The following is a 26984-nucleotide window of genomic DNA, read 5'->3' as shown; positions in this document are numbered from 1 at the left end:
AATGTATTCATAACCCTTAAACGTTTTCATATTAAGTCAAGCTACAACTACAAACCTCAATGTATTTTTGATTTTCTGTGATAAACAAAATAGTGCTTAACAGTAGAATGGATGGAGAAGGATCCATTTTTCTAGTTTTTTTATTATCTGGATTTAGGGCCTTCTAACACTTGAATATAAACCATTCAACTGTAGCTCTGGCTGTATGGTTAGGGTAGTTGTTCCTGCTGGGACCCTAGTCTCAAGGCTTTCCCTCTAACTGGTTATTTTACCCTGTGTTTAGCTTCATCCATCAATCAATCCAGTCACCTTTCACCAGCTTTCCTGTTCCTCCTGAAGAGAAGCATCCTATAGCATGATGCTGCCTTCCCAATGTTCTACACTACACTAACAAGCCTCTGAGGTCTTCACAGAACCACTGTATTTATACTGAGATGAAATTACACAGAAGGGGACTCTGTTTACTAATTAGGTGACTTAGTAGGTTGCACTTTATTTTGTCTTGGGTTGTCAAAGTAAAGGGGTTAAATACAAACACATGACACACTTTCAAATTTTTATTTGTGGTATTAATGTGACAAATGGGAAAAGGTTCAGGGGGGTATGAATACTTTTCCAAGGCACTGTATATCAGGGCTGGACAGCATCTCGTGTGAGGACCAAGGCTAATTTAAATTATAAGGAATCTGTGTTATCCACTGTACTATCATGCAGCCTTTTTACATGACTTTTAATAAAGAACATGTATCACAATTTGAATTTAAAATCCTTAACAATAATTTTTAAGATGTAAAGGCCATAAATAGCTCAATGCAAGAACACTGTCGATATGGCAGTATCAACATTTACTGGAGTGTCCCGTTGTTGCAGAGCAGCAGATAATCCCTCACTGAGCCAGGAATGTCCAGATTACAGACAGCTAAGTGACACCGGGCTCCTAAATGCTGACGCAAAGCACATCGACAGAGATGCTGCAGGGATCGAGGCTGACCGCTCCACTGACGCACTGAGCGGAAGAACGGCAGGTGCTCCTGGGGCAACTGTAGGTAGAAACAGAGACATAACAGCTCTGAGAGCAACTGTCAAGAGGAGAGTGGATTCAACACCTCAGAGAGCTCACCGTGTCAGGAGATGGGGAGTCTAACCACTCACAGGGTGGGATAGATGTGTACGAATTCAACATCACCCCCAGGACATCAGGATAGAAGGTCAACTGTTTCAGTATCTGTGACAGATGAAGGTTGAGTCATTTCAGAAATCTGAGACAGCACCAGATGCATCATCCTTCTGCTAATCACCAGGTTCTCATCTAAAATCCTTTTGCAAATCACCCAGTAGGGTATTTTTTTACATTAAATCAACCAACTAAGTGGAACAATCTGTTTCTTTGTGATGGGTTGCTACTAATGTTTTAACAAAGGTCTAATTGGACATAAGTTCTTTGCTAATTAGCATGTTAAATATGGACACAAGACTCGTGAATTCATAACTTAACCCAAAAATGGTAAAGTACTTTACAAAAAATTAGTGAACAGTCGCCAATGTCTTAAGAAAGTCTGGTTAACTAAAACGCCTTTATAAATAATACGAGGCTGCTTAGAAGCAAGATCTAAATGGATGAAGGATGACTTTTGAGCAATCAGTAACTTTTGTGTAAGTTTTGAATCTTTATCTGTAAGTGTTGTTTTTTTGTGTGTCACTGCTGGTTAGACCTTTGGTGAAACAGGTTTGGCTCCATAGTTCAGAAGGGATCGTGCTATGGCTTCAGATTCCTGAGTCGGGTAATCTTCCACAACCTTAAAAATCAAAGAAAACAGCGCTTTTCTGCTTTCTGAATTAAAACTGATATCTGTATGGTCACTGTCCTAATGCAAAACATCTGGTACCTGAAGCAAACAGTCCATTGGTGTGTATCCTGCACAGTTCTCAACATCAGCCCTTGCTCCATGCTGCAGAAGGACATCTACAATCCTGGGGCAGCAGTTTGCACAGGCGTTGTGCAGCGGTGTGTGTTGCTTCCTGCCAGCAGTTTGGGGATTGGCTCCTGCATCCAGCAGCTTCTGGATCACACGGCGGTACCTCCCAGCTTCAGATGGCCTCTCGGCTCCAGAGCATGCAGCGTTCAGCGGGGTCTCCCCTTCTCGATTTGTTGCTAATACATCTGCTCCATGGCTTAGAAAGAGCTCGATGTGCTCTTCCAGGCCTCGTTGAGCAGCCACATGCAGAGGTGTGAGCCTCGACTCTCTGCTCCTCACGTTGATGTCTGCGCCGCCTTCTAAAAGCAGCTTAGCACAGCTTGGAATCAATAACAAATCCAGATTACTACTGTATTACAGTTTTTCTTAATATTAAATAGAAAAAGTGAAGCTGTTACTTTTGTGCTGATGCCATTTCGAAGATTTTTTTTACTGGTGTCTGAAGATGTGGGATTTTATAAAGTTTTATAAACTTACCTGCAGCAGAGGAAACCACTGGCAAATGAAAATGAAAAGGCATCATAGAAAAAATACAAGTTTGCACACCCCCGTTAAAATGTCAGGTTGTATGACATTAAAAAGTGAGACCATGATTAATAATTTGAAAACGTTTGTCCACATGTTACATATATCCTGTTCAATTCAATTGAAGAACAATCAAATCTGTTGGCAGGGTTAAAAAAGGTGGAACATTTATGCAGCCTGGTTGCATAAAGGTGGATACCAGGAAACTAATACTTTCTGGATTCAGTTTCAGTATCCCATCAGCGATCAGCATCCCACATCCTTACTTGATATTTGCCAACTCCACCGTCCAAAAGTTCTCCAAATCTATCAGATTTCTCCGGAACCTTGCCCGCAGATTTTCCGTCTTTGTTTTTCCTTGGACACTCAGATCCATGTCTAAAACTTTACTTTTCCTCTCATTAAGTCATTATTGTTTTGATTTGGATGTATGCTCGAACTCACTGTGTTGCTGAAAAATGAACTTGTTCTCCAGCTTTCTAGCAGACAACTGAATACTTTTGGCCAAAACTGATTAGCAACTCATAACTTCATCCACCTTGATAAAAACCTGAATTGGTTCTGAAGAAAAGTAACCCCAGAACCACTATGTTTCCACATTGGCAGTGATGTTTCTGTGCCAAAACATATTTATAATTAGGGCCAAAAGTTTGGTTTGGTCTTATTACACCAGAACCGGACAGTGACCCAAAAGGTCTTGGGAGATTCTAGCCAGGTCTGAATGTTTTCCTTGGGAGAAAAGGCTCCTGTCTTGAAACCCTACTCCTTATTTCAGACATGTGGCGAATACAGGAGACAGCTGTTACATGTAGAACAAAACCAATACTTTTTGGAAATTCCTGCCACTTCTTCAGTGTGCATCTTGGCACCATCCCTGACCTGTTTCAGGCTTCTGTTTTCAACCATTTTGGAAAAATGGCCAGTTTTTGTAATGTCCCTATTGCCCCTTGCGTTCTCCAAATATGGGAAAAATAATAATTGGCAGCTCTATGTTGAAGTGGATTTTTTCTATGTATTCTTCTGGTACAGACATTGTCACCAAACTGTGGCTGAAGGATGAATAGAAGCAAATTACACAAAAAAGAGCAGCTAAACTTTACTTCAGACTAATCAGGTTTTCTAGAATTGATGCTAGGTGTGAACTCTGAATGCTGAAACTGAATCAAAAAGTATTAATTTAAGGGTGTGCACACTTGTGCAACCAAATTATTGCACATATTTTTTCTCTGATAAATTATTTTTTTTAATGGAGTTGTGTGGTTTATATGTCACAATTTATGTTAAAATGTTTTTAAAATATTTTTTAAACATTTATCACATAAAAACAGATTTTAGCATGAATGTGTTCACTTGACAGATTAATGGAAATCTTAATTGACAAATAATTGCATAATTAGTTTTCCTCAGTTATGTTAGTCTTTAAATCGATGTTAACAATATATTTTTAACTGAAAGGATCTCGTACTGGAAATAATTTCCTGATGTTTTCAGCATTTCTGGCTGACTGATTCCCATGCTGTTTTTAAGCATTTTGCGAACTTACATTAGCTGTCCAGTAGGTGGCAGTCTATGAAGTGCCTTATATGCAAGTATACCATCACATATAAGCAAACCACTATGCATGAACGAGTTAGAAAATGATTTACAGTATAAACAGCTTGACCACTCACTGGAATGACTGGGCAGAGGTACAGAGGTGAAGAGGCGTGCTGCCATCTGCGGCCAGCACCTCAGGATCTGCTCCATGGGATAGCAGCAGCTGGACACAGTCAGAGTGGCCACCTATGCAGGCATCGTGGAGTGCAGTGTTACCTCCAGGGTCGGCGTTCACCTCTGCTCCACGGAACAGCAGCTCCTCCACACATGCTGTGTGTCCCCGGCTGGCAGCCAGGCGTAAGCCCGATGTTTGTTTCACCTTGGAGCTCAGGGTCCACATGCCTGACAGAGCAGCAGAGAGAATGCTCAGTTACTTGCACTACTAACACTTCTCTAAACAATATAGATAAAATCTCAGGGGGCATACCCATTTCTGGAGCCCACACCATCTCCTCATGCACTGTCTCCATCAGGGCGTTGACCATCGCAGGGTCCTTCAGCACAGCGTAAACTCCTTTTATGTCCCCAAACATAAAGGTGTTGTGGACACTTGTGTCTCTGCAGCGGATCTGGGGTGGAGGGGCTCTGACCTCCTGGAGCCGCTGCTGCCTTGGAGGGAGTCGGGGGGCCCGAGGCAGTGGGGGCCTGATCATGGCTCTCCTATTAGCCAAAGCTCGCCGTTCATCCTCCCAGTCCTGGAGCTCTTGCTCCAGTCTGAGAGAACGTAGTGAGGTAGAGGAGAATGGAAATGTGTCCTTGGACATAACACCCTACAATCAAGCCCATAAATGTAAAATCTGTATAAGCTTGGCAAGCAAACAGAGATTTAATATTAATTGATCATAATTCCATTCTTCATTTAAACCCCTTGCCTGTAAGCAATGAGCAGTACTGCTTATATAAATGTCAGCAAGCAGCTTTTACTCACCCTTTACTGGAACTGTTGTGAGTTCCTCTGGAATTTAAACAAATGTCAAGCAAATTACAAAAACTGGACCCATTTCTTTTAAGTAAAACTCATGCGAATAAACTTCTAAATCAAATGCCCTTCGTTTGTGGACATAGTCACAAGATAACTGCTCAAATATGTTCTACTCTGGATATTTTTAGATCAGAATGCAAAATGATACTCGAACTATTTGAGGTGACCACTAGGTGGCAGCACTCACCTTACGTTTTTCTCCAGCTGAAAGCAAAGAGCACCGAAATGTTAACGTTAGACAAATTGCAGAAATGTGTTCCATGAAGCAGATTTCCATTTTAATTACTCATTTATTTATATTGGGTGGGAAATAAATGAGTAAAAGACAAATTAAATAATATCAAAAGTAATAATGATTGTCATCAATTTAAAAAAAGCAAAAACAAATATTTAGACATCTCAAAATCCAGGATAAATAAAGAATTGACTTTGTTTTCTCCACATTATGTTCGTACTTAATGGGCAGGCAATTGAATAATTATTGATACGATGTCAAAAATATCAATATTTTTGCTTGAAATCTCACGAAACGTTTGAGATTCTTGGTTTTCTAATATCTAGTTCAAATGTTCCAACACAATCGATTCATTTTCCAGGTTGTTCATTTTTTATCAGACTCTGTTATGTGCTCTTAAAGGTTTGGGCTAAAATACGAACAGAAAGTACTTCCGATTTTAGCAAAACCTTTAGCTAAGCGAAGCTACCCTGAAGAGCAGTAAACGCTCTTGACTGACGTCAACGCTATGCGTGAACAGTCATTACGTCAGCACGTCGTGTTTGAAAGCGTCAGCGCGGTACTAGGCAGCAGCAGCAGAGCTTAGGAAAAGTTGCCCTCAGTTCGGTCTTGTTTATCAATTTAAAACGGTGTTTTTGGGAAAAGGTAACCCGTTTTATTTACTGTCTGTTATTGAATAGCATTGGATTTAAGCTTGGAGTATTTATCTGTACCAACCAGACTCGGCTTTCATGGTGATATTCCCTGACTGCGATGGTGAGTTACACTATCAAACTGAACAGCTAACTAAGCTAACAACAAATGCTGTGTGGAGATTTGAACGATTCTTTTAAGTGTGTTATTCCAGCTACCTTTTGTGCACGAAGACATTTAATCGTTGAGCTGTTGTCACTGTTACAGACCTGCAAACTGAGTGGCCTGTTTAGTCTGGACGAGGACTTTGATGAGGTAACACGACTGGTTCATCTATTAAATGTCAGAGCGACCCTTTCTCTCCTTCATCTGCTGACCTCTGTCTGCTTCATTTTGTCCCAGGATGTGCTGGGGACAGACTGGAGCGCCTGCCCAGTCCCTGGATCAGCCAGTGTGGCAGCTGCTGTGTCATCCTGCTCCCTGCGGGCTTCCTCTGTTGTTCACAGAGAACAGGAGAAAATGTGCCATCAGCCAATGGGAGAGAAACTGGCCGGGCTGCGCGATGGCACAATGTCAAGGAGCGGCATGCACAGTGGTGCTGCACAAACTGTTGCTTTGGGGTTGAGACAGATCTCCTCCTCCACTATGCCTGCATCTCCTCTCCTTTTTACTAAGAATAACTCTGAGCCACAGCAGAGTCCAGCCAACACTGAGGGGCTGATGAATCCCAGCACGGCTCATGATGATTTTGATGATTGGGATGTTGACTTGGCCGACTTGGATGAATGTGACAGCCAAACAAGGCAACAGTCTCAACCTGCTGCTCCTGCAGCAACCGAACCACTTTCTTTACTGAAAACACTGAGACCTTCTACTCATGTAAGGAGCCAAACACCTCTTAATAAATGCCTTCGGGAGCTTAGTGCTGCATCCAAGACTTCTAGCTACTCTAGTTATACTGCACCTCCTCGGAGCCTCGCTACCGCACATTTACAGTCTCCAAGTCCCTGTCCTGCTTTCCCCGCAGCTTCTCCACGGACTCCTGCCGTTTGCCTCAATGCAAATTCCCCTGCACCCAGGAGCTTTTCCAAGATGCCCGGCTATCCTCACCAGCTGCTGAAGCCATGTGCATCTCCACAAGTCTCCTCTCAGGCTTGCAGCCTCTTTAATACAGTCTCCCCAGCACCATCCCCTTCAGTGAACTCCTCCACTCTAAGCGCCCATCCTCTACACACACCAGTCCTCACCAATCGCCTGGTCCAGCTGGTGTCTGCATCCAACAAACTCCCCAAGAAGAGGCGTCACTCTGAGGCTAACCAGCCCAGGATGAGACGCTTCCCTGGTCCTGCAGGACTTCTGCCTCAGCAAGTTAGATCCTTCCCTGATTATTATTATTTATTTGATTTTTGATGTTAAAGGTGTATGTGTTTATTTTTCCACTCTGGTGCTTCATTTTAACCTGTTTTTATTTCTCAGCCTCAGGGTCAGAATCTGGACGAGATAGTGGTTTCTGTTCCTCACACCCCTGCTCATGGGGCTGTAGCTCGACTACCGAGTCAGGTAAAAATAAAACAGAGAAAAGTACCTCATTGGACACATCAATACAAAAAGCAAAGACATTGCTCCTCTTTTTTATTGGGAGGCTGTGAGACTTTCTCGGCCAAATGTTGGGCGGCCAGATGACCGACACGTGTTGATGCGTTGTTTTTGTCCATCATCGGTGGTAGCCTGTGTCCCTGCTATCCCGTCCGAATGATCAGGAAGATTTTCTTCCTTTTTACAGCATGAAGGATGAAAACAAAAATGTGTTTTTTCTAACTGCTTCTCAACCAGTTCAGCGTCTCCTTCCTTTTTCTGTTTTGCAGAACAGGGCTGTTTAGTTAATCAGATTTTATTTCCATGCACAGTTTTAGCTTCTAGCAGTAATGAAAATGAGACATTTATGCTGCTTTCTGTTTCACTTCAGGGTCATTATGCATTTTTGTTATATACATTTTCTGCACAATTCTTTCTTAAATTTATCTCTAAGGCTTTCCTATGTTTAATTCAAACCAGGGGGACAGAAGTATGTTTTGGTTATTAGATTTCGTTCAGGGTATAATAAGAAAAAAATAATAATGAAACAAAAAATGAATGAATGCTATTTAATTTCTTTGTTTTTACTCCCAGAGGCCAACAGTCTTGTTGCTGAACAGAAAATTCAAGGTTCTGACTGATTACCTGGATCACAGTTAGTTTTAGTATAAAATAATTCCCATGGGCGAAAGCCTTCTAGACTGCCATAAATAAAACATTGCAAACTTGTCCCTTAATTTGTTTTACAGACCAACACAAATGGTACATAATTGTGAAGTGGAAAGAAAGTATTTCAATGTTATTTTCTTACAAATGAAAATAAAATGTGCATTATGACAATACAGCTCCTAACCATCCTTTGCAGTATTAATAGTGTGCACAATGATGTTGAAATGACGATGTGTTTTTGATATACAGGTCCTTCTCAAAATATTAGCATATTGTGATAAAGTTCATTATTTTCCATAATGTAATGATGAAAATTTAACATTCATATATTTTAGATTCATTGCACACTAACTGAAATATTTCAGGTCTTTTATTGTCTTAATATGGATGATTGTGGCAAACAGCTCATGAAAACCCAAAATTCCTATCTCACAAAATTAGCATATTTCATCCGACCAATAAAAGAAAAGTGTTTTTAATACAAAAAACGTCAACCTTCAAATAATCATGTACAGTTATGCACTCAATACTTGGTCGGGAATCCTTTGGCAGAAATGACTGCTTCAATGCGGCGTGGCATGGAGGCAATCAGCCTGTGGCACTGCTGAGGTCTTATGGAGGCCCAGGATGCTTCGATAGCGGCCTTTAGCTCATCCAGAGTGTTGGGTCTTGAGTCTCTCAACGTTCTCTTCACAATATCCCACAGATTCTCTATGGGGTTCAGGTCAGGAGAGTTGGCAGGCCAATTGAGCACAGTGATACCATGGTCAGTAAACCATTTACCAGTGGTTTTGGCACTGTGAGCAGGTGCCAGGTCGTGCTGAAAAATGAAATCTTCATCTCCATAAAGCTTTTCAGCAGATGGAAGCATAAAGTGCTCCAAAATCTCCTGATAGCTAGCTGCATTGACCCTGCCCTTGATAAAACACAGTGGACCAACACCAGCAAGGTCTGGAATCGGCCCTTCTCCACAATCTTCCTCAGGGTCTGGTCACCTCTTCTCGTTGTGCAGCGTTTTCTGCCACACTTTTTCCTTCCCACAGACTTCCCACTGAGGTGCCTTGATACAGCACTCTGGGAACAGCCTATTCGTTCAGAAATTTCTTTCTGTGTCTTACCCTCTTGCTTGAGGGTGTCAATAGTGGCCTTCTGGACAGCAGTCAGGTCGGCAGTCTTACCCATGATTGGGGTTTTGAGTGATGAACCAGGCTGGGAGTTTTAAAGGCCTCAGGAATCTTTTGCAGGTGTTTAGAGTTAACTCGTTGATTCAGATGATTAGGTTCATAGCTCGTTTAGAGACTCTTTTAATGATATGCTAATTTTGTGAGATAGGAATTTTGGGTTTTCATGAGCTGTATGCCAAAATCATCCGTATTAAGACAATAAAAGACCTGAAATATTTCAGTTAGTGTGCAATGAATCTAAAATATATGAAGGTTAAATTTTCATCATTACATTATGGAAAATAATGAACTTTATCACAATATGCTAATATTTTGAGAAGGACCTGTATTGGGCAGCTAAGCAACTTTGCAGAGAAGAATGGGTAAAATTCTACTATCTAAATGGGAGAGTCAAACTTGAAAAGACTTGTGGAGACATGGTTCCACACAGTGTTGACCCGGGGCTAAATACAAATGCACACCACACTTTTCAGATGTTTGGAATAAAAATATTTGTCCTTTTCCTTCCTTTCAACACTTTTCCATCCTCTAAATATTTATGCACTACTTTGTGTTGATCTATTATAAATTCCCAGTAAAATACATTGGAGTCTGTGGTTGTAATGTGACAAAATGTAGAAGAGTTAATGATTTATGAATACCTTTAACAGCAGTTAGGGTGTTCTTCCTCCTCCTACTGGCCTGTGGTAGCATACATTGTTTGTATTTTATTTATCTAGCAGATTAAGAACCACTTAAAAAACAAATTTGAACTCTAAGCTTCCATATTTGAACAACTTCATCCCTGTGATCACCTGGCGTAAAGTCTGATATCAGCCTTCCCAGCTTTGCGTTAACTTTCATGATCTCATCTTCCAGTGTTCCAGCTCACAGCCTGAGGAAGAAGAGTTCAACGGCCATGCCTGGACAGCGCTGAAGGCTGAGATGGGACTGGATGAGAGGAATCCGAAGTGCTTCCTGCACACCTACAGCGTCGTCATGGTGCTTCGAAAGGTAACCTCCCGTGATGAAAAGCGAAAGATGCGTTCAGCTGCAAACAGACTGCTGTACTTCCTGTCTGTACTGCTGGATCTGAACTGATATTTAGGTCAAAGAGTCTTTAAAGATGATTCATTTGCCATGATGACAGCCTGTGTGACTGTTGGAGGTCTACTGGCATAATCAAGAACAACGGCGGCACGGATCTGGAGGTGTTTCGTGATTATAAAAAGTCAGTCCGTCATTTTCAACTGCTTCTTCCATAGCGGGTCCCGTATTATAAAAAGTATAATCACTAATCAGTTACACTAATGGAGACTCTGCTGTTGCTCTGTTCTCTTTGTGGATATAACCACTGGAGGCAGCTTCTGTGAATCTGAGCACCCCTCCAATGACCCCCTTGCTCCATTCTCATTCACCCACAGAGGCGCTGGGAGGATTCCAACTGAGCCTGATGAGGTTAAGCTCTTCACAATAATATCAGCTTCCCAAAATCTGTGTTTGCATCACTGAGCAAATTAGCACGCAGCTTGAGCTTGTTCCATCTAATGAAGTGGAAAGGCAGGATCATTCCGGCGGTAAATCCCGCTTAAATCTGTGTATTTATATCAGAGCATCCTTATAGCTCCTGTTTGTTTTAATGAATCAACAGTGAAAGCAGTGATATTTAAGGCTGGGGTTCTTAAGGTGCTCAGTTGTTAGATTTATTAGAGGAGATGAAAGCTGAAGGAATTAAAGGCTGAGTTTCCTTGCAAAGTCACAGTGACAGCCTCTCAGCATTAATATAAAGTAAATAAAGCTGCAGCAGCACCTGAGGACTGTTCTGACGGGAAGTGGTAGAATAAGCTGAAATCAAACAGAAATAAATATTCATTTTCTGGTTCTGTAAATTGTATAAAAGCTTATTGGAAACTTGAAACAATATTTAATAACTACAGCTTTCCTTCCGTTCAGGCAGAACTGCTATAAAACAAACATGATTTGCCTCTGAAATGAAGTAAACATAATTAAACCTTTACCACACTATAAGTGTTGCTGTCTCACAACCTGATAAGGATTGTGACATGCAGTAATTTCAGTATGGGAACAGGAAACATTAACATGCGCATGTCATCAGCTGAAACGTCTAATTTAGTGTCTAAGAATAAAGAAAGTTCAGATGTTTGTTTTCTCTCCTTCTTTCATCAGGCAGCTCTGAAACAGCTGCCAAGAAACAAAGTGCCCAACATGGCCGTGCTGCTGAAGAGCATCATCCACACGAACGCCGCTGACGCTAAGGCTGTGTTTAAAGACCCAACAGGTGAAGCACACAATCAGAAATCAATTTTTGTTTTTTTGTTTTTAGTTGAAATGTGAAACACGTTTTTTTGGGATGTGTTGAATTTATTGAAACACCGCAGACTCAGATAAATAGTTCTGGAAAACAAGCATCCAGGTTTAAAATAGCAAGGTTCCAACCCGCAGAGAGAGCAGTGAGCTGTTCTCTTCACTTTTGACATTTGCTCTTGGAGCACTGGCCTCGCTCCATGTGGCATTGACAGCAAAATTCAGCCACTATAACAAGCTTGACTGCACACACACTCGTGCATGCAGTGCACATGCCGGCCAGTCCACATGTTCCCTGTGTCCGCAGCAGGACTTTTCCTAATTTCATCAACTTGTTTCCTGTTCTGCTCCTTCCTAACCCTTTACCGGTTCCTCTGATCCACCTCCAAAGCAGATTCTGTTGCCATGGCCTCCTGAGTGCTGTCGCATGTGGTGAACTGATTTATCAGCAGGAATAGATGTTTCTCAGCTCTGGACTTAAGTGCCTATTAGTGATTCAGTTGTAGCGGGCCAACTTCGGTGGTGGGTGGGTATTGGGCGCTGATGACACCAAGAGTGTCTGTTCTTTCAACAATGAGCCTCCCGCCCACTGGAAGCTCTACAGCTTGTTTCCAGAAGACCTGCAACATTTTTTTCACTCCTCCAATCTGAATTCTAATAGGTGTGTAATTCTCAGTTTTCAACTAAATAACATTTCAGTTCCTTCTGCTGCGTAGTTTATTAGTTCCATTGTAGACACGGAAAGGTTTAAACTTACAGGTCCTTCTCAAAATATTAGCATATTGTGATAAAGTTCGTTATTTTCTATAATGTAATGATGAAAATTTAACATTCATATATTTTAGATTCATTGCACACTAACTGAAATATTTCAGGTCTTTTATTGTCTTAATACGGATGATTTTGGCATACAGCTCATGAAAACCCAAAATTCCTATCTCACAAAATTAGCATATCATTAAAAGGGTCTCTAAACGAGCTATGAACCTAATCATCTGAATCAACGAGTTAACTCTAAACACCTGCAAAAGATTCCTGAGGACTTTAAAACTCCCAGCCTGGTTCATCACTCAAAACCCCAATCATGGGTAAGACTGCCGACCTGACTGCTGTCCAGAAGGCCACTATTGACACCCTCAAGCAAGAGGGTAAGACACAGAAAGAAATTTCTGAATGAATAGGCTGTTCCCAGAGTGCTGTATCAAGGCACCTCAGTGGGAAGTCTGTGGGAAGGAAAAAGTGTGGCAGAAAATGCTGCACAACAAGAAGAGGTGACCGGACCCTGAGGAAGACTGGGGAGAAGGAAATGCCAAAATGCCAGAAGTCCAGTGTCAAGTACCCACAGTCAGTGATGGTCTGGGGCGCCGTGTCAGCTGCTGGTGTTGGTCCACTGTGTTTTATCAAGGGCAGGGTCAATGCAGCTAGCTATCAGGAGATTTTGGAGCACTTCATGCTTCCATCTGCTGAAAAGCTTTATGGAGATGAAGATTTCATTTTTCAGCACGGCCTGGCACCTGCTCACAGTGCCAAAACCACTGGTAAATGGTTTACTGACCATGGTATCACTGTGCTCAATTGGCCTGCCAACTCTCCTGATCTGAACCCCATAGAGAATCTGTGGGATATTGTGAAGAGAACGTTGAGAGACTCAAGACCCAACACTCTGGATGAGCTAAAGGCCGCTATCGAAGCATCCTGGGCCTCCATAAGACCTCATCAGTGCCACAGGCTGATTGCCTCCATGCCACGCCGCATTGAAGCAGTCATTTCTGCAAAAGGATTCCCGACCAAGTATTGAGTGCATAACTGTACATGATTATTTGAAGGTTGACGTTTTTTGTATTAAAAACACTTTTCTTTTATTGGTCGGATGAAATATGCTAATTTTGTGAGATAGGAATTTTAGGTTTTCATGAGCTGTATGCCACAATCATCCGTATTAAGACAATAAAGGACCTGAAATATTTCAGTTAGTGTGCAATGAATCTAAAATATATGAATGTTAAATTTTCATCATGACATTATGGAAAATAATGAACTTTATCACAATATGCTAATATTTTGAGAAGGACCTGTATAGCTTGTGTAGGTCGATGAAGTTAAATGAAGGGTTAATCAGCTTTAAAGTCAAAAACCATTATACAAAGAACCTATAGAACCTGTAGGTTAGACACTGCTCACAATGCTGTGAAAAAGTATTTGTTTCCTTGCAGAGTTCTGATTTGTGCTTTGTCTTCCTTAAATGTTTTTACGCCAAACAAATTTTATCATCAACAAATTTAACCTGATTTAAAAACAAAATGCTCTTTTGAAAGGATTATTCCATTTATTATGGGAAGAGAGCGATCCAAACAAACCTGGCCCTATGTCAAAAATTAATAACCACCCCTCCTCCCTTGTTAAATCTTGAATTAGGTTTGATTATTTTAGCCAAACCAAGGCCTGGTTACTGCCAGACTTGTAAAATCAAGAAAACCCTTAAATAGAACCTGTCTGGCAACATGAAGTAGGCTAAAATATCTCAAAATTGCATCATGCCCAGATGTAGAGAAATTAAAGAACAGAGGAGGAAAAAAAAAAAAGGATCAGTTTCTGTCAGTCTGGGAAGGGTTATAGAGCCAAAATGACTCAGAGCACATCAACTCATCCAGGAGGTCAAAAGAACACTGAACAACATCTAAACCACTGCAGGCCTTGTTTGCATAAGTTAAGGTCAGAGTTCATGGTTCAACAATAAGTAACAGACAAAAATGGCATCTCTAGAAAAGTTCCGAGTCCAAATCCGCTGCTGCTGAAAAGAACACAAAGGCCAAGCTCACATTTCCCAAGAAACATCTTGATGATCTCCAAGACTTTTAGGAAGGTATTCTGTGGACTCATTAAACAAAACGTCTTGAAGGTGTCTCTCCCATTGCGTTTGGTGTAAAACTAACACAACATTTCAGAAAAATACTCTTATCCTGACAATCAAACATGGTGGCGATGGTGGTGTGATGGTCTGGGCTGCTTAGCTTCTTCAGGACCTGAACGACTTGCTTAAACTGAATTAAATATGCAGCAGAACAATGATTGGTGTCCTGCTGCAATCACAGGTGATTTTAAGTGGGACTTATAGTTTAACGTCATTCCTGAAATGCTGTAAAAATGTTCTATCCTTGTGGCTGAAGAGAATACAAATGTCCGCACCGATTGCTCTGGATTTTTGGTGGAATTTTCCACCCAGCGGGTAAAACAGTAAAATATCTGAAAGATTAGCAGGTGAGAAAACATGCAGACCTTCTAGAGCTTTTACAGCAGGAGAGGAGCTGCTCCTTCATATTTCTGTTCTGCAGTCTCTGATCCTGCTTCTCACCTCAGTCTTGTGGAAATGTTATATATGTAATATTCAGACAGTCATCAAGGAGCTTAAGTTGTCATTCCTAAAGTGTTAAAGTGCCTGAAGTGTTTCAGAAAGATATTTCAACACATCCTTTTTAAGAGAATCCACATTTGAGTGACTGTTCAATTGGAAAAGGTCCCGCTGTGAAGAACCCTTCAACGGCACTTATTGTAAAGGCCAGAAGCAATTTGTCAGACTGTTTTTCTAAACTTCTCTGTCATTAATGGATGAAAGTGACTTTTCATAAGTTCATCCGTATTTTTAAGGTTTAATAGTTGTGTAGTTTTTACAGTGCCGAGTAAGTATTCAGAACAACAAAAAAAACATTCTTGTGGAGGTTCTGGTTTCTTGTAGCTGTATGTAACCCTTCTGCACCTGGCTTTAGGTATTGTTCTTATCTCACATTTACTTCATGAATGAAGAGAAGTTAAATGACTGAGATCTAACAAGTCTGACTGAATAATTGATAATGCCAAATTTAAATTTCTATAAAAAAGTGGGTGAAGTATTGCCCTTAATGACCCATGGAGCATTTGAATGAACAAAGTAAAGATATTTTTAATGCAGTTATTGATATGTAGTTTTCAGCGGCGTATAGAAAAGGAGTTACGACACTCTTTGAACTAGCCGACACACGGTCACGTGGTTCATGTACAAGTCCTTCTCAAAATATTAGCATATTGTGATAAAGTTCATTATTTTCCATAATGTCATGATGAAAATTTAACATTCATATATTTTAGATTCATTGCACACTAACTGAAATATTTCAGGTCTTTTATTGTCTTAATACGGATGATTGTGGCATACAGCTCATGAAAACCCAAAATTCCTATCTCACAAAAGTAGCATATTTCATCCGACCAATAAAAGAAAAGTGTTTTTAATACAAAAAACGTCAACCTTCAAATAATCATGTACAGTTATGCACTCAATACTTGGTCGGGAATCCTTTGGCAGAAATGACTGCTTCAATGCGGCGTGGCATGGAGGCAATCAGCCTGTGGCATTGCTGAGGTCTTATGGAGGCCCAGGATGCTTCGATAGCGGCCTTTAGCTCATCCAGAGTGTTGGGTCTTGAGTCTCTCAACGTTCTCTTCACAATATCCCACAGATTCTCTATGGGGTTCAGGTCAGGAGAGTTGGCAGGCCAATTGAGCACAGTGATACCATGGTCAGTAAACCATTTACCAGTGGTTTTGGCACTGTGAGCAGGTGCCAGGTCGTGCTGAAAAATGAAATCTTCATCTCCATAAAGCTTTTCAGCAGATGGAAGCATGAAGTGCTCCAAAATCTCCTGATAGCTAGCTGCATTGACCCTGCCCTTGATAAAACACAGTGGACCAACACCAGCAGCTGACACGGCACCCCAGACCATCACTGACTGTGGGTAGTTGACACTGGACTTCTGGCATTTTGGCATTTCCTTCTCCCCAGTCTTCCTCCAGATTCTGGCGCCTTGATTTCTGAATGACATGCAGAATTTGCTTTCATCCGAAAAAAGTACTTTGGACCACTTAGCAACAGTCCAGTGCTGCTTCTCTGTAGCCCAGGTCAGGCGCTTCTGCCGCTGTTTCTGGTTCAAAAGTGGCTTGACCTGGGGAGTGCGGCACCTGTAGCCCATTTCCTGCACACGCCTGTGCACGGTGGCTCTGGATGTTTCTACTCCAGACTCAGTCCACTGCTTCCGCAGGACCCCAAGGTCTGGAATCGGCCCTTCTCCACAATCTTCCTCAGGGTCCGGTCACCTCTTCTCGTTGTGCAGCGTTTTCTGCCACACTTTTTCCTTCCCACAGACTTCCCACTGAGGTGCCTTGATACAGCACTCTGGGAACAGCCTATTCGTTCAGAAATGTCTTTCTGTGTCTTACCCTCTTGCTTGAGGGTGTCAATAGTGGCCTTCTGGACAGCAGTCAGGTCGGCAGTCTTACCCATGATTGGGGTTTTGAGTGATGAACCAGGCTGGGAGTTTTAAAGGCCTCAGGAATCTTTTGCAGGTGTTTAGAGTTAACTCGTTGATTCAGATGATTAGGTTCATAGCTCGTTTAGAGACCCTTTTAATGATATGCTAATTTTGTGAGATAGGAATTTTGGGTTTTCATGAGCTGTATGCCAAAATCATCCGTATTAAGACAATAAAAGACCTGAAATATTTCAGTTAGTGTGCAATGAATCTGAAATATATGAATGTTAAATTTTCATAATGACATTATGGAAAATAATGAACTTTTTCACAATATGCTAATATTTTGAGAAGACCCTGTATCGTTCAATAGTTCAAAGAACATCTCAGCGCTGTCCGTGAGTTTGAGCGTCTTCTGGCTGGACGGAACGCAAAAAACAAGCATTTTCTCATTTTCCCCGCTATTTTGTGTAATTATTGACCAATAATGTGCACTGATTACTTCACTGAATGCATTTTATTAGGAGCGGCAGGAACATTTAACACAGTTCTAGATTTTAAAGGGCAGCGAGACTGCACACATCATAGAATACATTTAGGGTACATATCATATTTATCGATAAAAATAAGTGTTTATACAATACCCTGATCCATATAAGCACGTCTACAGTGGTTTCTATTAATAGTATAAAGAAAACCAAACAGGAGTAATATTACCCATTTTAAAGCTCTTTCTGATGTTCTCTGCATGCTGGCATGGAAATGCTATACCTTGTCCTTCTATACAATTAAAGATGCCTGTGGTTAAGAGCTCTGTTCCAGCTTACCTGCAGATACCTTAGAAATCCTGTTCCCAGGATTTACTGCTGTTGTCCCAAAACACCCCATGTGTAGCAGATCTCATTCAGCCTGTTCTCTCTGCCTGGTATCGGATGGAAAATGGGCTGAATGGCAGAGCTGATCTAAAGAAGTTTTACATGACTTGCAGGAAAATATAGGGCTGTAGATGCTTTGACTGATCCTGGAACTGCTGATGTCTGTAATTATCTGCAGCTGCATGACCCACGTGACCTCTGCTCTGGTAGTTCTACTACAGTGCGCCTTTGATTAGAATCAGCTGATTTGTCCCTTGAACAGTTCTGAGCTTTGATCTGCAGCTCCAATCTGACTTTTTTTGTACCCATTTGTTAAATGTATCAAAAAGTAAAACTCCCACTTGTTTTGGAACATCAACCTATTCTGTTTGTGCTTTTTCTGGATTAACAAAAATCAGATAAAGGTTATGACCATTTGTTTGATGCATAAATAAAGATTCCTTAAACTATTGCCTCTGTCAAACAAATGCAGCACATTTTTCTCTTTTATCATAAATGGCTTTTTATTTTTCTATGATTTGGGACTGAAGGGGAGATTCAGGGAACTGTGCATCGGCGTCTTTTAGAAGAAAGATCTAAGGAGCTGAAAGCTGGAGCTGTACTGCTGCTCAAACAGGTGAGACTCACCTGAAACTACTTCATGTGCTCGACCTAAAATTGACCAGAGTTAATTATTTGTTTGCCTTTCTTTTGGGAGCAGGTGGGTGTATTTTCTCCGTCCCATCGTAACCACTACCTGAACGTGACACTCAACAACCTACTGAAGATCTACTCCCCTGATGGACTCAGTCTGTCCACTCAGCTCCCTCCGTTTGTCTTGGTGAGCACCAGATGGGAACAGGAAACACATCAGATCCATAAAGAGTTATTTTAAATCCAGTCTCATGGGCTTTTAAATCCCTTTCGTCCGTCTCCAGGAGCCGACGATTTCGTCACCCACTCCAGACGTCCCCCGTCAGCCTGTGTCTCAGATGCAGCTGGAGTTTGATGAAGAGGACGATGAGGGAAAAAAGGCTGAAGGAAGCAAAGAGGGAGGCGAAGTCCCTGGGGTGCAAAGGCTCACTCAGAACAAATCAGTTACCCCTAGCAGAGGTCTCCATGAGAGTTTTGGAAATCCAGCACCGCAGGACACAGACTGGGATGCAGGTCAGACAGTTTATGTAATAAAACCTGGAATTAGGGGTGAAAATAAGATGTTCTCAGTGAATTGCATGAATTGTAGTTGGATCAGTTTCTGCCTAAAGTTGTAATTTAGGAAGTGATTCTTTAACTCATCAACAACTAAAGGCAAAAAGCTACTTGGGTGACATAATTATTTCTTTAATTCTTACCTATGAATTCATCTGAAGTTATAAATGAACACTATTTTGTTAGTTAAGGAGCTGAACTTGAATGTGCACACTTCATGGTAAATGTTACACTTGCTTTCAATGCGGGAATTCTTGACACTTGGTATATAATAGGCAACTGGCATTGCACTTCAAACAGTCCTATAATATATAGATTATATATATATATAGATATTATATATATATATATATATAGATATTATATATATATATATATATATATATAGATTATATATATATATAGATTATATATATATATATATAGATTATATATATATAATCTATATATATATATATATAAAATCTATATATATATATATATATTATATATATATATATATATATATATAATCTATATATATATATAATCTATATATATATATATATATATATATATATATAATCTATATATATATATATAGATTATATATATTGCCTAAGGGCAATTTAGAGTGACCAATTAACCTAACAGGCATGTCTTTGGACTGTGGGAGGAAGCCGGAGTGCCCGGTGAGAACCCACGCATGCACGGGTAGAACATGCAAACTCCATGCAGAAAGACCCCTGGCCATATATATATATATATATATATATATATATATATATATATATATATATATAATCTATATATATCTATAGATTATATATATATATATATATATATATATTATATATATATATAGATTATATATATATATATATATGTATAGATTATATATATATATATAGATTATGTATATATAGATTACATATATATATATAGATTATATATATATATAGATTATATATATATATAGTTATATATATATATATATATATATATATATATATATATAGATTATATATATATATATATATATATATATATATATAGATTATATATATATATATATATATAATCTATATATATATATGTAATCTATATATATATAATCTATATATATATAATCTATACATATATATATAATCTATACATATATATATATATATAATCTATATATATAATCTATATATATATATAATCTATATATATAATCTATATATATATATATAATCTATATATATATATATATATATATATAATCTATAGATATATATAGATTATATATATATATATATATATATATGGCCAGGGGTCTTTCTGCATGGAGTTTGCATGTTCTCCCCGTGCATGCGTGGGTTCTCACCGGGTACTCCGGCTTCCTCCCACAGTCCAAAGACATGCCTGTTAGGTTAATTGGTCACTCTAAATTGCCCTTAGGTGTATGAATGAGTGTGTGTATGATTGTATGTGTGTTGCCCTGCGATGGACTGGCGACCTGTCCAGGGTGTACCCTGCCTCTCGCCCATAGACTGCTGGAGATAGGCACCAGCTCCCCCGCGACCCACTATGGAATAAGCGGTAGAAAATGACTGACTGACTGATATATATAATCTATATATATATAATCTATATATATATAATCTATATGTATATATATAGATTATATATATATATACACACACACACAATCTATATATCTATAGATAATGTCAAAATACACATTTCCTGTTGGTGACAGTTCTGTGCTCATTTTTAACAGCAGTCAGTGCACTTTAGCAACAGACATGTAAAATCTTTGATTTTTTTCTGCATTTGTTCTCCAACCATTTAGTTGCATGAAACATTGTTGAAGTTCTTCCTCGTGTTTGTGTCATGCAGATGATGATCTGGATGAACTGCTGGGAGAGATACCGGAGGACACCTACAGCTTTTGACATCAACTTTACATCAAACGATCACCGTCTCCATCTTGAAATATGCCCGTTGTCCTGACATTGCCTCTTTAAAGTCACCTTCAGAAGAACTTGTGAAAAAAATTATATTTTATGTTTACTTATATTTACCAACTGTATTTAATATTCCGGAATAGCCCAGTTATGTGTATCACAGATTATTGATGTTACTTCAAGAAAGCAAATGCTCTTTAGTTCCACTACATCATCTTTGTTTGAAACATGGAAACTTCGATTTATTGAAAGAAGATATTCTGGTAATTATGAAACATTAAAGCCAAGTTGATGCTTAATTGCCTTGTAGTATTTGTTTTTTTTTTTTTTAATACCTCCACTTTGTTTTTTTTTACAAAATGCAGAGATTTGTCCCCTCACTGTCCCTATAGGGGATTCATTGATGGAGAGGTATTTACCCCGTTACTCAGGTGGAGTCCTGCTGTGTCTGACATGCTCTTGTGGAGGGATTTCCAGCAGGATTTCCTTCTCACATCTAGACTCCTCCACTACGTTTTCCTCACTGTAGCAGATTCAGGTTAATCCTCAGCCTCTTTGTCATTCTGAGGAAGGAGCTGCAGCTTAAGTGTCCTATTTTATGTTTAGGAGGGAAAATGAATTGGATGATAAAGTTGGTCTTGTTTGCAGAATATGCTGTTTGTTGGAAGGTGCTTGTACATTGAAACAGCTTCTGTTTGACCTCCATCTTCCTTCATGTAGGGACTGAATCAAGCCCTTATTTTACAGGAAAAGAAAGGGTCGACTTTCGGTGACAGACAAAATGGTTGATTTCATATTTTTCCAAGGCAGTGTTTAAAAATAAAACCAAAAACTGAAGAATGTAGGATGGTTTTATAATAGTTACATTGCTGTCCACAATTACCTGGTAAACAACCATAAAATGCGTTAAATACTTTCATCTTTTATTGCAGTAGCATATTTTACTGGATAATTCACAAAAATCCAACCTTTAATTTGAGTAAATGTATACATTTAGAGGAAAATAATCCCACAATAAGAAACTATTAATTTCAGTTTACTTACATAGCACCATTTCACAACAAATGTCTTCTCAATGCACTTTACAAACAACACAGATCCCATTTATATACAGAAATGTTTAATTAAAATAATATAGACTGATTTGAAATTCAGTTGCATACATTAGCTTTGTTTCCTTGGGCATAAGTATCATCTGACACACAGACCTATTTCCCCACGCTGCATCTCAGAGTAGGAAGAACAAGAAGGCAAGCAATTCTAGTTTGGTGGAGAGGTGTTGATCTTCCTAAGTCAGGAAATTGCTCCTTGCCCTAAACTCGTTCCTGTGTACAGTCAGAGCAATAATCAAAACGTTTAAAAATAACTGACACTGTAACAAAGTTGGACGAGTTTACCTCGGCACCACGCATAGTTGGGAGGATGGTATGGGGCGTAGCGGTGGAGCACGAAACCCAGTCCTCAACACAACTGTCCTTGGTTCGAGTCCTGACTTCGGCAACCTGTCCTGCATGTCTTCCCCCTCCCTTCACCCCACTTCCTGTCTGCCTAGTTTCAAAAAATAAAGGGCACTAGTGCTGCAAAAACAATCTCCTTAGGAAGAATGATGGTAATGGGAGCAAAAAAAGGCTACTGTTTGAGAATTGCAGTAATGAAATGGCATTTATATCTCATTGAGTCTCTGAACCAATCAATTAGATGCTATTTAAAATCCTAGTTGTGAGGGATGTGGCATTTGTAAAACTAAGATTGAGTTTATTGGCAGCAAACACCCCAGTTGGGTCCAGCTTAAAAGAAAGGATACATATGTTGAAAAGCCCCTCATACCTAATGTGAAACTGTGGTGGATGTTATATCATGCTGTGGGCCTGTTTTTCTGTCAAAGGCACTAAGAGCTTTGCGAGTCAGTATGGCTTCATGAAGTCTTTGAAAAACTAGAAGATTTTAAGTAAAAATCTGATGGCCTCCTTTAGAAAACTTGGTCTCCATCAGGACCCTTGGCACGACAATGATGCAAAAGATATGGACAAATCAATTGAGAAATGGTTCAACAGACACAAAACCTGTTTTTACATTGGTATCCTGTTCCCAGAACTCTGGAAAATATAGAGGGAGACTGTGCAAAGAAGAAATGGTCACAGATGTTTCTATGGCCCAACGTTATGAAAAGAATGAAGTACTCTTGGCAAAATCTGTTACTCAAGACTCTGGATTTGGAGGATGTTCTGAATCATCTTTCCATTAAAAAGCCTCTTCCAACAAAGATGTGACTTCATAGCCCCCCAAGCAAAAACTAACAAGTTGCCAAATAGCATACATGGGATCTAGTTATGTTTAGTATAAGGCCTTCTTACATTCAGGAAACTTGCACTTCTGAAATCATGTTTGGTAATAAATGCATCATATTTTGTAAAAATGTTTGGTCTCTGAAAGGCCTATTAATGTCAATAATACTCTAATATGAAAACTTTAGTCCTCAAGTTAAATTTACTTTATTTGAAAGAAGTCACACAAAAAGTCTGAGTACTATAGATAATGTACACATATATATTTATACTAAGACTAGAACTTGATCTTTAGTATAATTATTGCATCATAACCAGCAGATGGTAGCATTTTACACCCTCCTTTACAGTTCAGGTTCTGGCAGACCTCAGTTCATGAGCAGATCAATCTTTTTTATAGACCTCTGCATTAGATATATCTTAATTTTCACGGGGTAAGGCACTCTGAATCCGTGTGCACACAGAAGAGGTTGTTCTTTATCCTGTCTGTATCTTACCAATTAGGAACATCGCAAGTTCAGGCAAACCTACAGTTTTTGTTCACAAGCTTGACTAAATTACCTTTTGACTTCAGCAGCCTCTCATAGGAAGAAAACATTATTTGTATCCCATCTGGTCAAAATATGCATCCTAATTTTAAACTGCTAAAGCTGTATTGTTTTTCTCTATGAAATTGTAATTAGTTCAGTTTTATCACGTCTTGCAGAAGAGTAGTCAAGTGACACCCTTTAAAAAAATATTTTACTGATTTACTGATATTTGGAATGCATTTTAATTTCTGTTAATTACTGTGAACCTCCTGAAATGGCTTCGAAGAAATCCCACTGATATCAATTACTTTTTAACAAGTCCTGCCTTACCTGTTTGCTTAAATCCAGGGTCTGTAAAATACATAGAAAAAGCCTAATTTGAAGTTCAAAACAACTGTACTGCTATGATACGGTGCTGGAAATAAAGAATACCATAAATACTCTTTTAAAAGTATGAAAACATCTGTAGACCAACCAGATAAACATGTTTACATAAATATACACAGACACTGCTAAACCTTCTTTTATATTTTATTTCTGAGATCATTAATGTCATGTAAAGCCTAAAATATAGATTACATAATATTAATTAGACTGCTTTCCCACAATAGGATTTAAAATAAATAAATTAACGCTAAAGTGGGTGAGTCATTACTTTCTCTAAATGTCAATCCACATGACAAAGTGTATTAATGCTCCTATTTTCTAATTTCGCATTAAAGTGTTACTACCTTCCAAATTAAAGAGAGAAGCATAAATAAAGGTTGAAAACTGGATCTATTAATCCTGTGGATGGAAAGTTCTTTGGATGGATGAAGGCTGATAAGACTGCCATAGCATTATGCTTCATTTTGAACCCAGAAGATTGTTTAATCTCTGTAAAACTACACTCATTACCTCTGTGGAAAAAAGCAAGATTTGCTTAATTAAGTTGTTAAGAAACCACCAAGCCCTGTAGCTGTCTGGGACCATAGCAAATCTGATTTGGGAAAGAGACTGTGTGATCGACAGACTGTGTGTAAAAGGGTGTGTGTTGGATTCAGAAACACAGATTATCTCCTAACCTATTTTTACTTTTAATTAGGGCTTTGGTGTTCCTGCAACTGGCTGAACCCAAACAGAAAGTTCAAAGTAATGGGAAGATACTCTCCAACATAGCTTTTAAAATTATTAAACTTCCTCCTATTTATTGAAAGATATTTTAGGAAAATAAAGTTTTTTTTTTCTTAGATTTGCAGCGTACATTGGTACGAGATTGATATTATTGATTCTACATGTCAATAAAATTAATATTTTTCTAAACTCAATTCAGCTTGTTTTAATTATGCAAATTCTGAAAAAAGGGCACATTAGAGAACAAAACAGCTTATTGTTATCCAGTTAAATAAATCCTAGTTCAGGCAAAATTAGTTCAATTCAGTACAATACATTTTCAGTAGTGTCAAATGCTGATCCAATTTCACAGTTATATCAGAGGATCACACAACATCAATGAGTAAAACATGTTCTATTGAAAAAAAAAAACTGGGAGCTGAACCCACAAGAGAGGATCCTAATAAGAGAAAGATGTTCCTATTTTTCTTCTAGGTGTTCTAGGAAGAGAACGTCGGCCTGCTTTCTGAGAACAAAGTGCTCTGTTGGGAACGTATGGATCTGTGAGTTCTTGCAGACAGAATACAGCTCAACTTTTCAGTTTAATTTGTAAGAAGAATAATTTTAACCTCTCCTGGATTTAACAGTGAAGAGAAGATGGAAACTGAAGAAACAGGATCTCCCGCTAATTTGCGTTACAACTCTCACTGCACAATTTTGGATCAGTTAAAGGATTGTTACTGATTTGTTTCTGTGGTCTTCTTATGATAAGGAATTACAACAGTCCAGCCTAGAAGTATAAGTTATATGCAGCAGTTTTTTCTGCTTCATGTACCAGTTTTGTCTTCTTCAATCTGGGACAAGATGTTTGTAATTTCAGTTAATTTTCAGTTTAACTCAGTTTAATTTCAGTTTGGAGCTGAATTTACTAATTAACAGATGTCAGCAACAGTTAAGAGAAAAGGAAATTCCATATCATTTGAACCATCAGAGAAAAACATTAAGACATATTAAAAACACAAAATCACTCTGCTACGTTCTCCTACTACTCTCCAATTTTGTATTATTTGCTGTTATTTCAGCTTTTAACTTTATGTTCTCTCTCTGTTTTTTCTCTTCCTGGAAGCTACATCTGACCTGGTCTGCGTTTAGCTGTGACACCTTCCTGCAGGGGGGCATTGGATGACCTGTTGCTGCCAACAACTTAATGCTCTCCTTCTACAGATGATACACATGGCCCTGTCTTTCACTGTTTAACCCTTTCTCTCTCCTAGACATAGCTACTGACTGAGCTGTTACTGTGACTAACTGTATGTGCTTTCATACTCTAGTCTTGAAAACTGACCCAGTTTATCTGCGTAGCTGTCTTTCTCCCCTAGATAAACCCTCTAAATGAGCTATAACCATTAATGTTTTACTTTTCTTTCCCATAGAAAGTACTCCTGGATCAGTGCTTCTATGTACTTTAGGTGTTTCTGCCCTCTTCTCTCAAACTGTCCATTGTCGCTTTATGCTCATCTAAAAGGAGTGAATGCTGCCTCGATGCAAACTACAGGGTTTCCTTAGAAAACGTATTTACCAGTTTGATTAATAAACTGAATTTGACGGCACTGTTTGATAATTAGGATCAATTGGAATGTATGTACCTGACTTGAAATCTGTATGATTCCATTGAATTCACTTTGTAAAGTGCCTTGAGACAACATGTGTTGTGAATTGGCACTATATAAATAAAACTGAATTGAATTGAAAACAGTAACAAATAAATGAAAAGAATTACATAAAAATATCAAATTTTAATAATTTTAAGAAAATGTCATTAAAAGAGTATAACAACTTAATTTAACAACTTTATTTATTCACTTACAAAGATTTGAAATCATGTACTGATTTTCATTTCTACTTGCCAGTTCTCTCTACTTTTGTTTTGGTTGCCCAGAGTAAACAGCTGAACATATGTTCTGACCTTGTCAAGTTTTCTTACCAAATTTTGAAAAGCGCACTAAAGTCAGAATTTCAGGTGGAAAAGGGCACTGGTTTTTGACCTCAAAATTCAATAAGGCTGCCTTGCGGATAAATGTTAGTGATAGCCATTTAATATTTTTAAATGTTATTAAATCTA

General features: G+C 39.0%; 2 protein-coding genes across 4 annotated transcripts; one reads left to right on the top strand and one right to left on the bottom strand.

Moving 5' to 3' along the window:
- Positions 1 to 544: 544 nt before the first annotated feature.
- LOC124863449 (ankyrin repeat and SOCS box protein 16-like) lies at positions 545 to 18289 on the bottom strand. 3 transcript variants are annotated; one of them, XM_047357819.1, is made up of 10 exons: positions 17789 to 18289; positions 11165 to 11199; positions 5267 to 5283; positions 5026 to 5052; positions 4525 to 4811; positions 4172 to 4439; positions 1887 to 2295; positions 1713 to 1796; positions 1121 to 1225; positions 545 to 1040 (listed from the first exon to the last, which is right to left on the bottom strand). In XM_047357819.1, the coding sequence occupies exons 1-10, from the start codon at positions 17847 to 17849 to the stop codon at positions 846 to 848; spliced, it is 1488 nt and encodes a 495-aa protein (XP_047213775.1). In that variant the 5' UTR covers positions 17850 to 18289; the 3' UTR covers positions 545 to 845. The 3 variants fall into 3 exon arrangements, with proteins under 3 accessions (XP_047213775.1, XP_047213776.1, XP_047213777.1); XM_047357820.1 differs by lacking the exon at positions 11165 to 11199 and adding an exon at positions 2454 to 2471 and having other exon boundaries at positions 4525 to 4867; positions 17789 to 18287; XM_047357821.1 differs by lacking the exons at positions 5267 to 5283; positions 11165 to 11199; positions 17789 to 18289 and having other exon boundaries at positions 4525 to 4867; positions 5026 to 5216.
- Positions 5838 to 21254, top strand: LOC124863448 (homologous recombination OB-fold protein-like). The gene is made up of 10 exons (XM_047357818.1): positions 5838 to 6070; positions 6215 to 6262; positions 6350 to 7315; positions 7424 to 7507; positions 10234 to 10368; positions 11542 to 11653; positions 18367 to 18452; positions 18537 to 18656; positions 18754 to 18982; positions 20888 to 21254. The coding sequence occupies exons 1-10, from the start codon at positions 6068 to 6070 to the stop codon at positions 20941 to 20943; spliced, it is 1839 nt and encodes a 612-aa protein (XP_047213774.1). The 5' UTR covers positions 5838 to 6067; the 3' UTR covers positions 20944 to 21254.
- The last annotated feature ends 5730 nt before the right edge of the window (positions 21255 to 26984 follow it).

Source organism: Girardinichthys multiradiatus, chromosome X, assembly GCF_021462225.1.
Source record: "Girardinichthys multiradiatus isolate DD_20200921_A chromosome X, DD_fGirMul_XY1, whole genome shotgun sequence".
Lineage (NCBI taxonomy): Eukaryota > Metazoa > Chordata > Actinopteri > Cyprinodontiformes > Goodeidae > Girardinichthys > Girardinichthys multiradiatus.
This window is presented reverse-complemented; position numbering and strand designations above follow the sequence as displayed.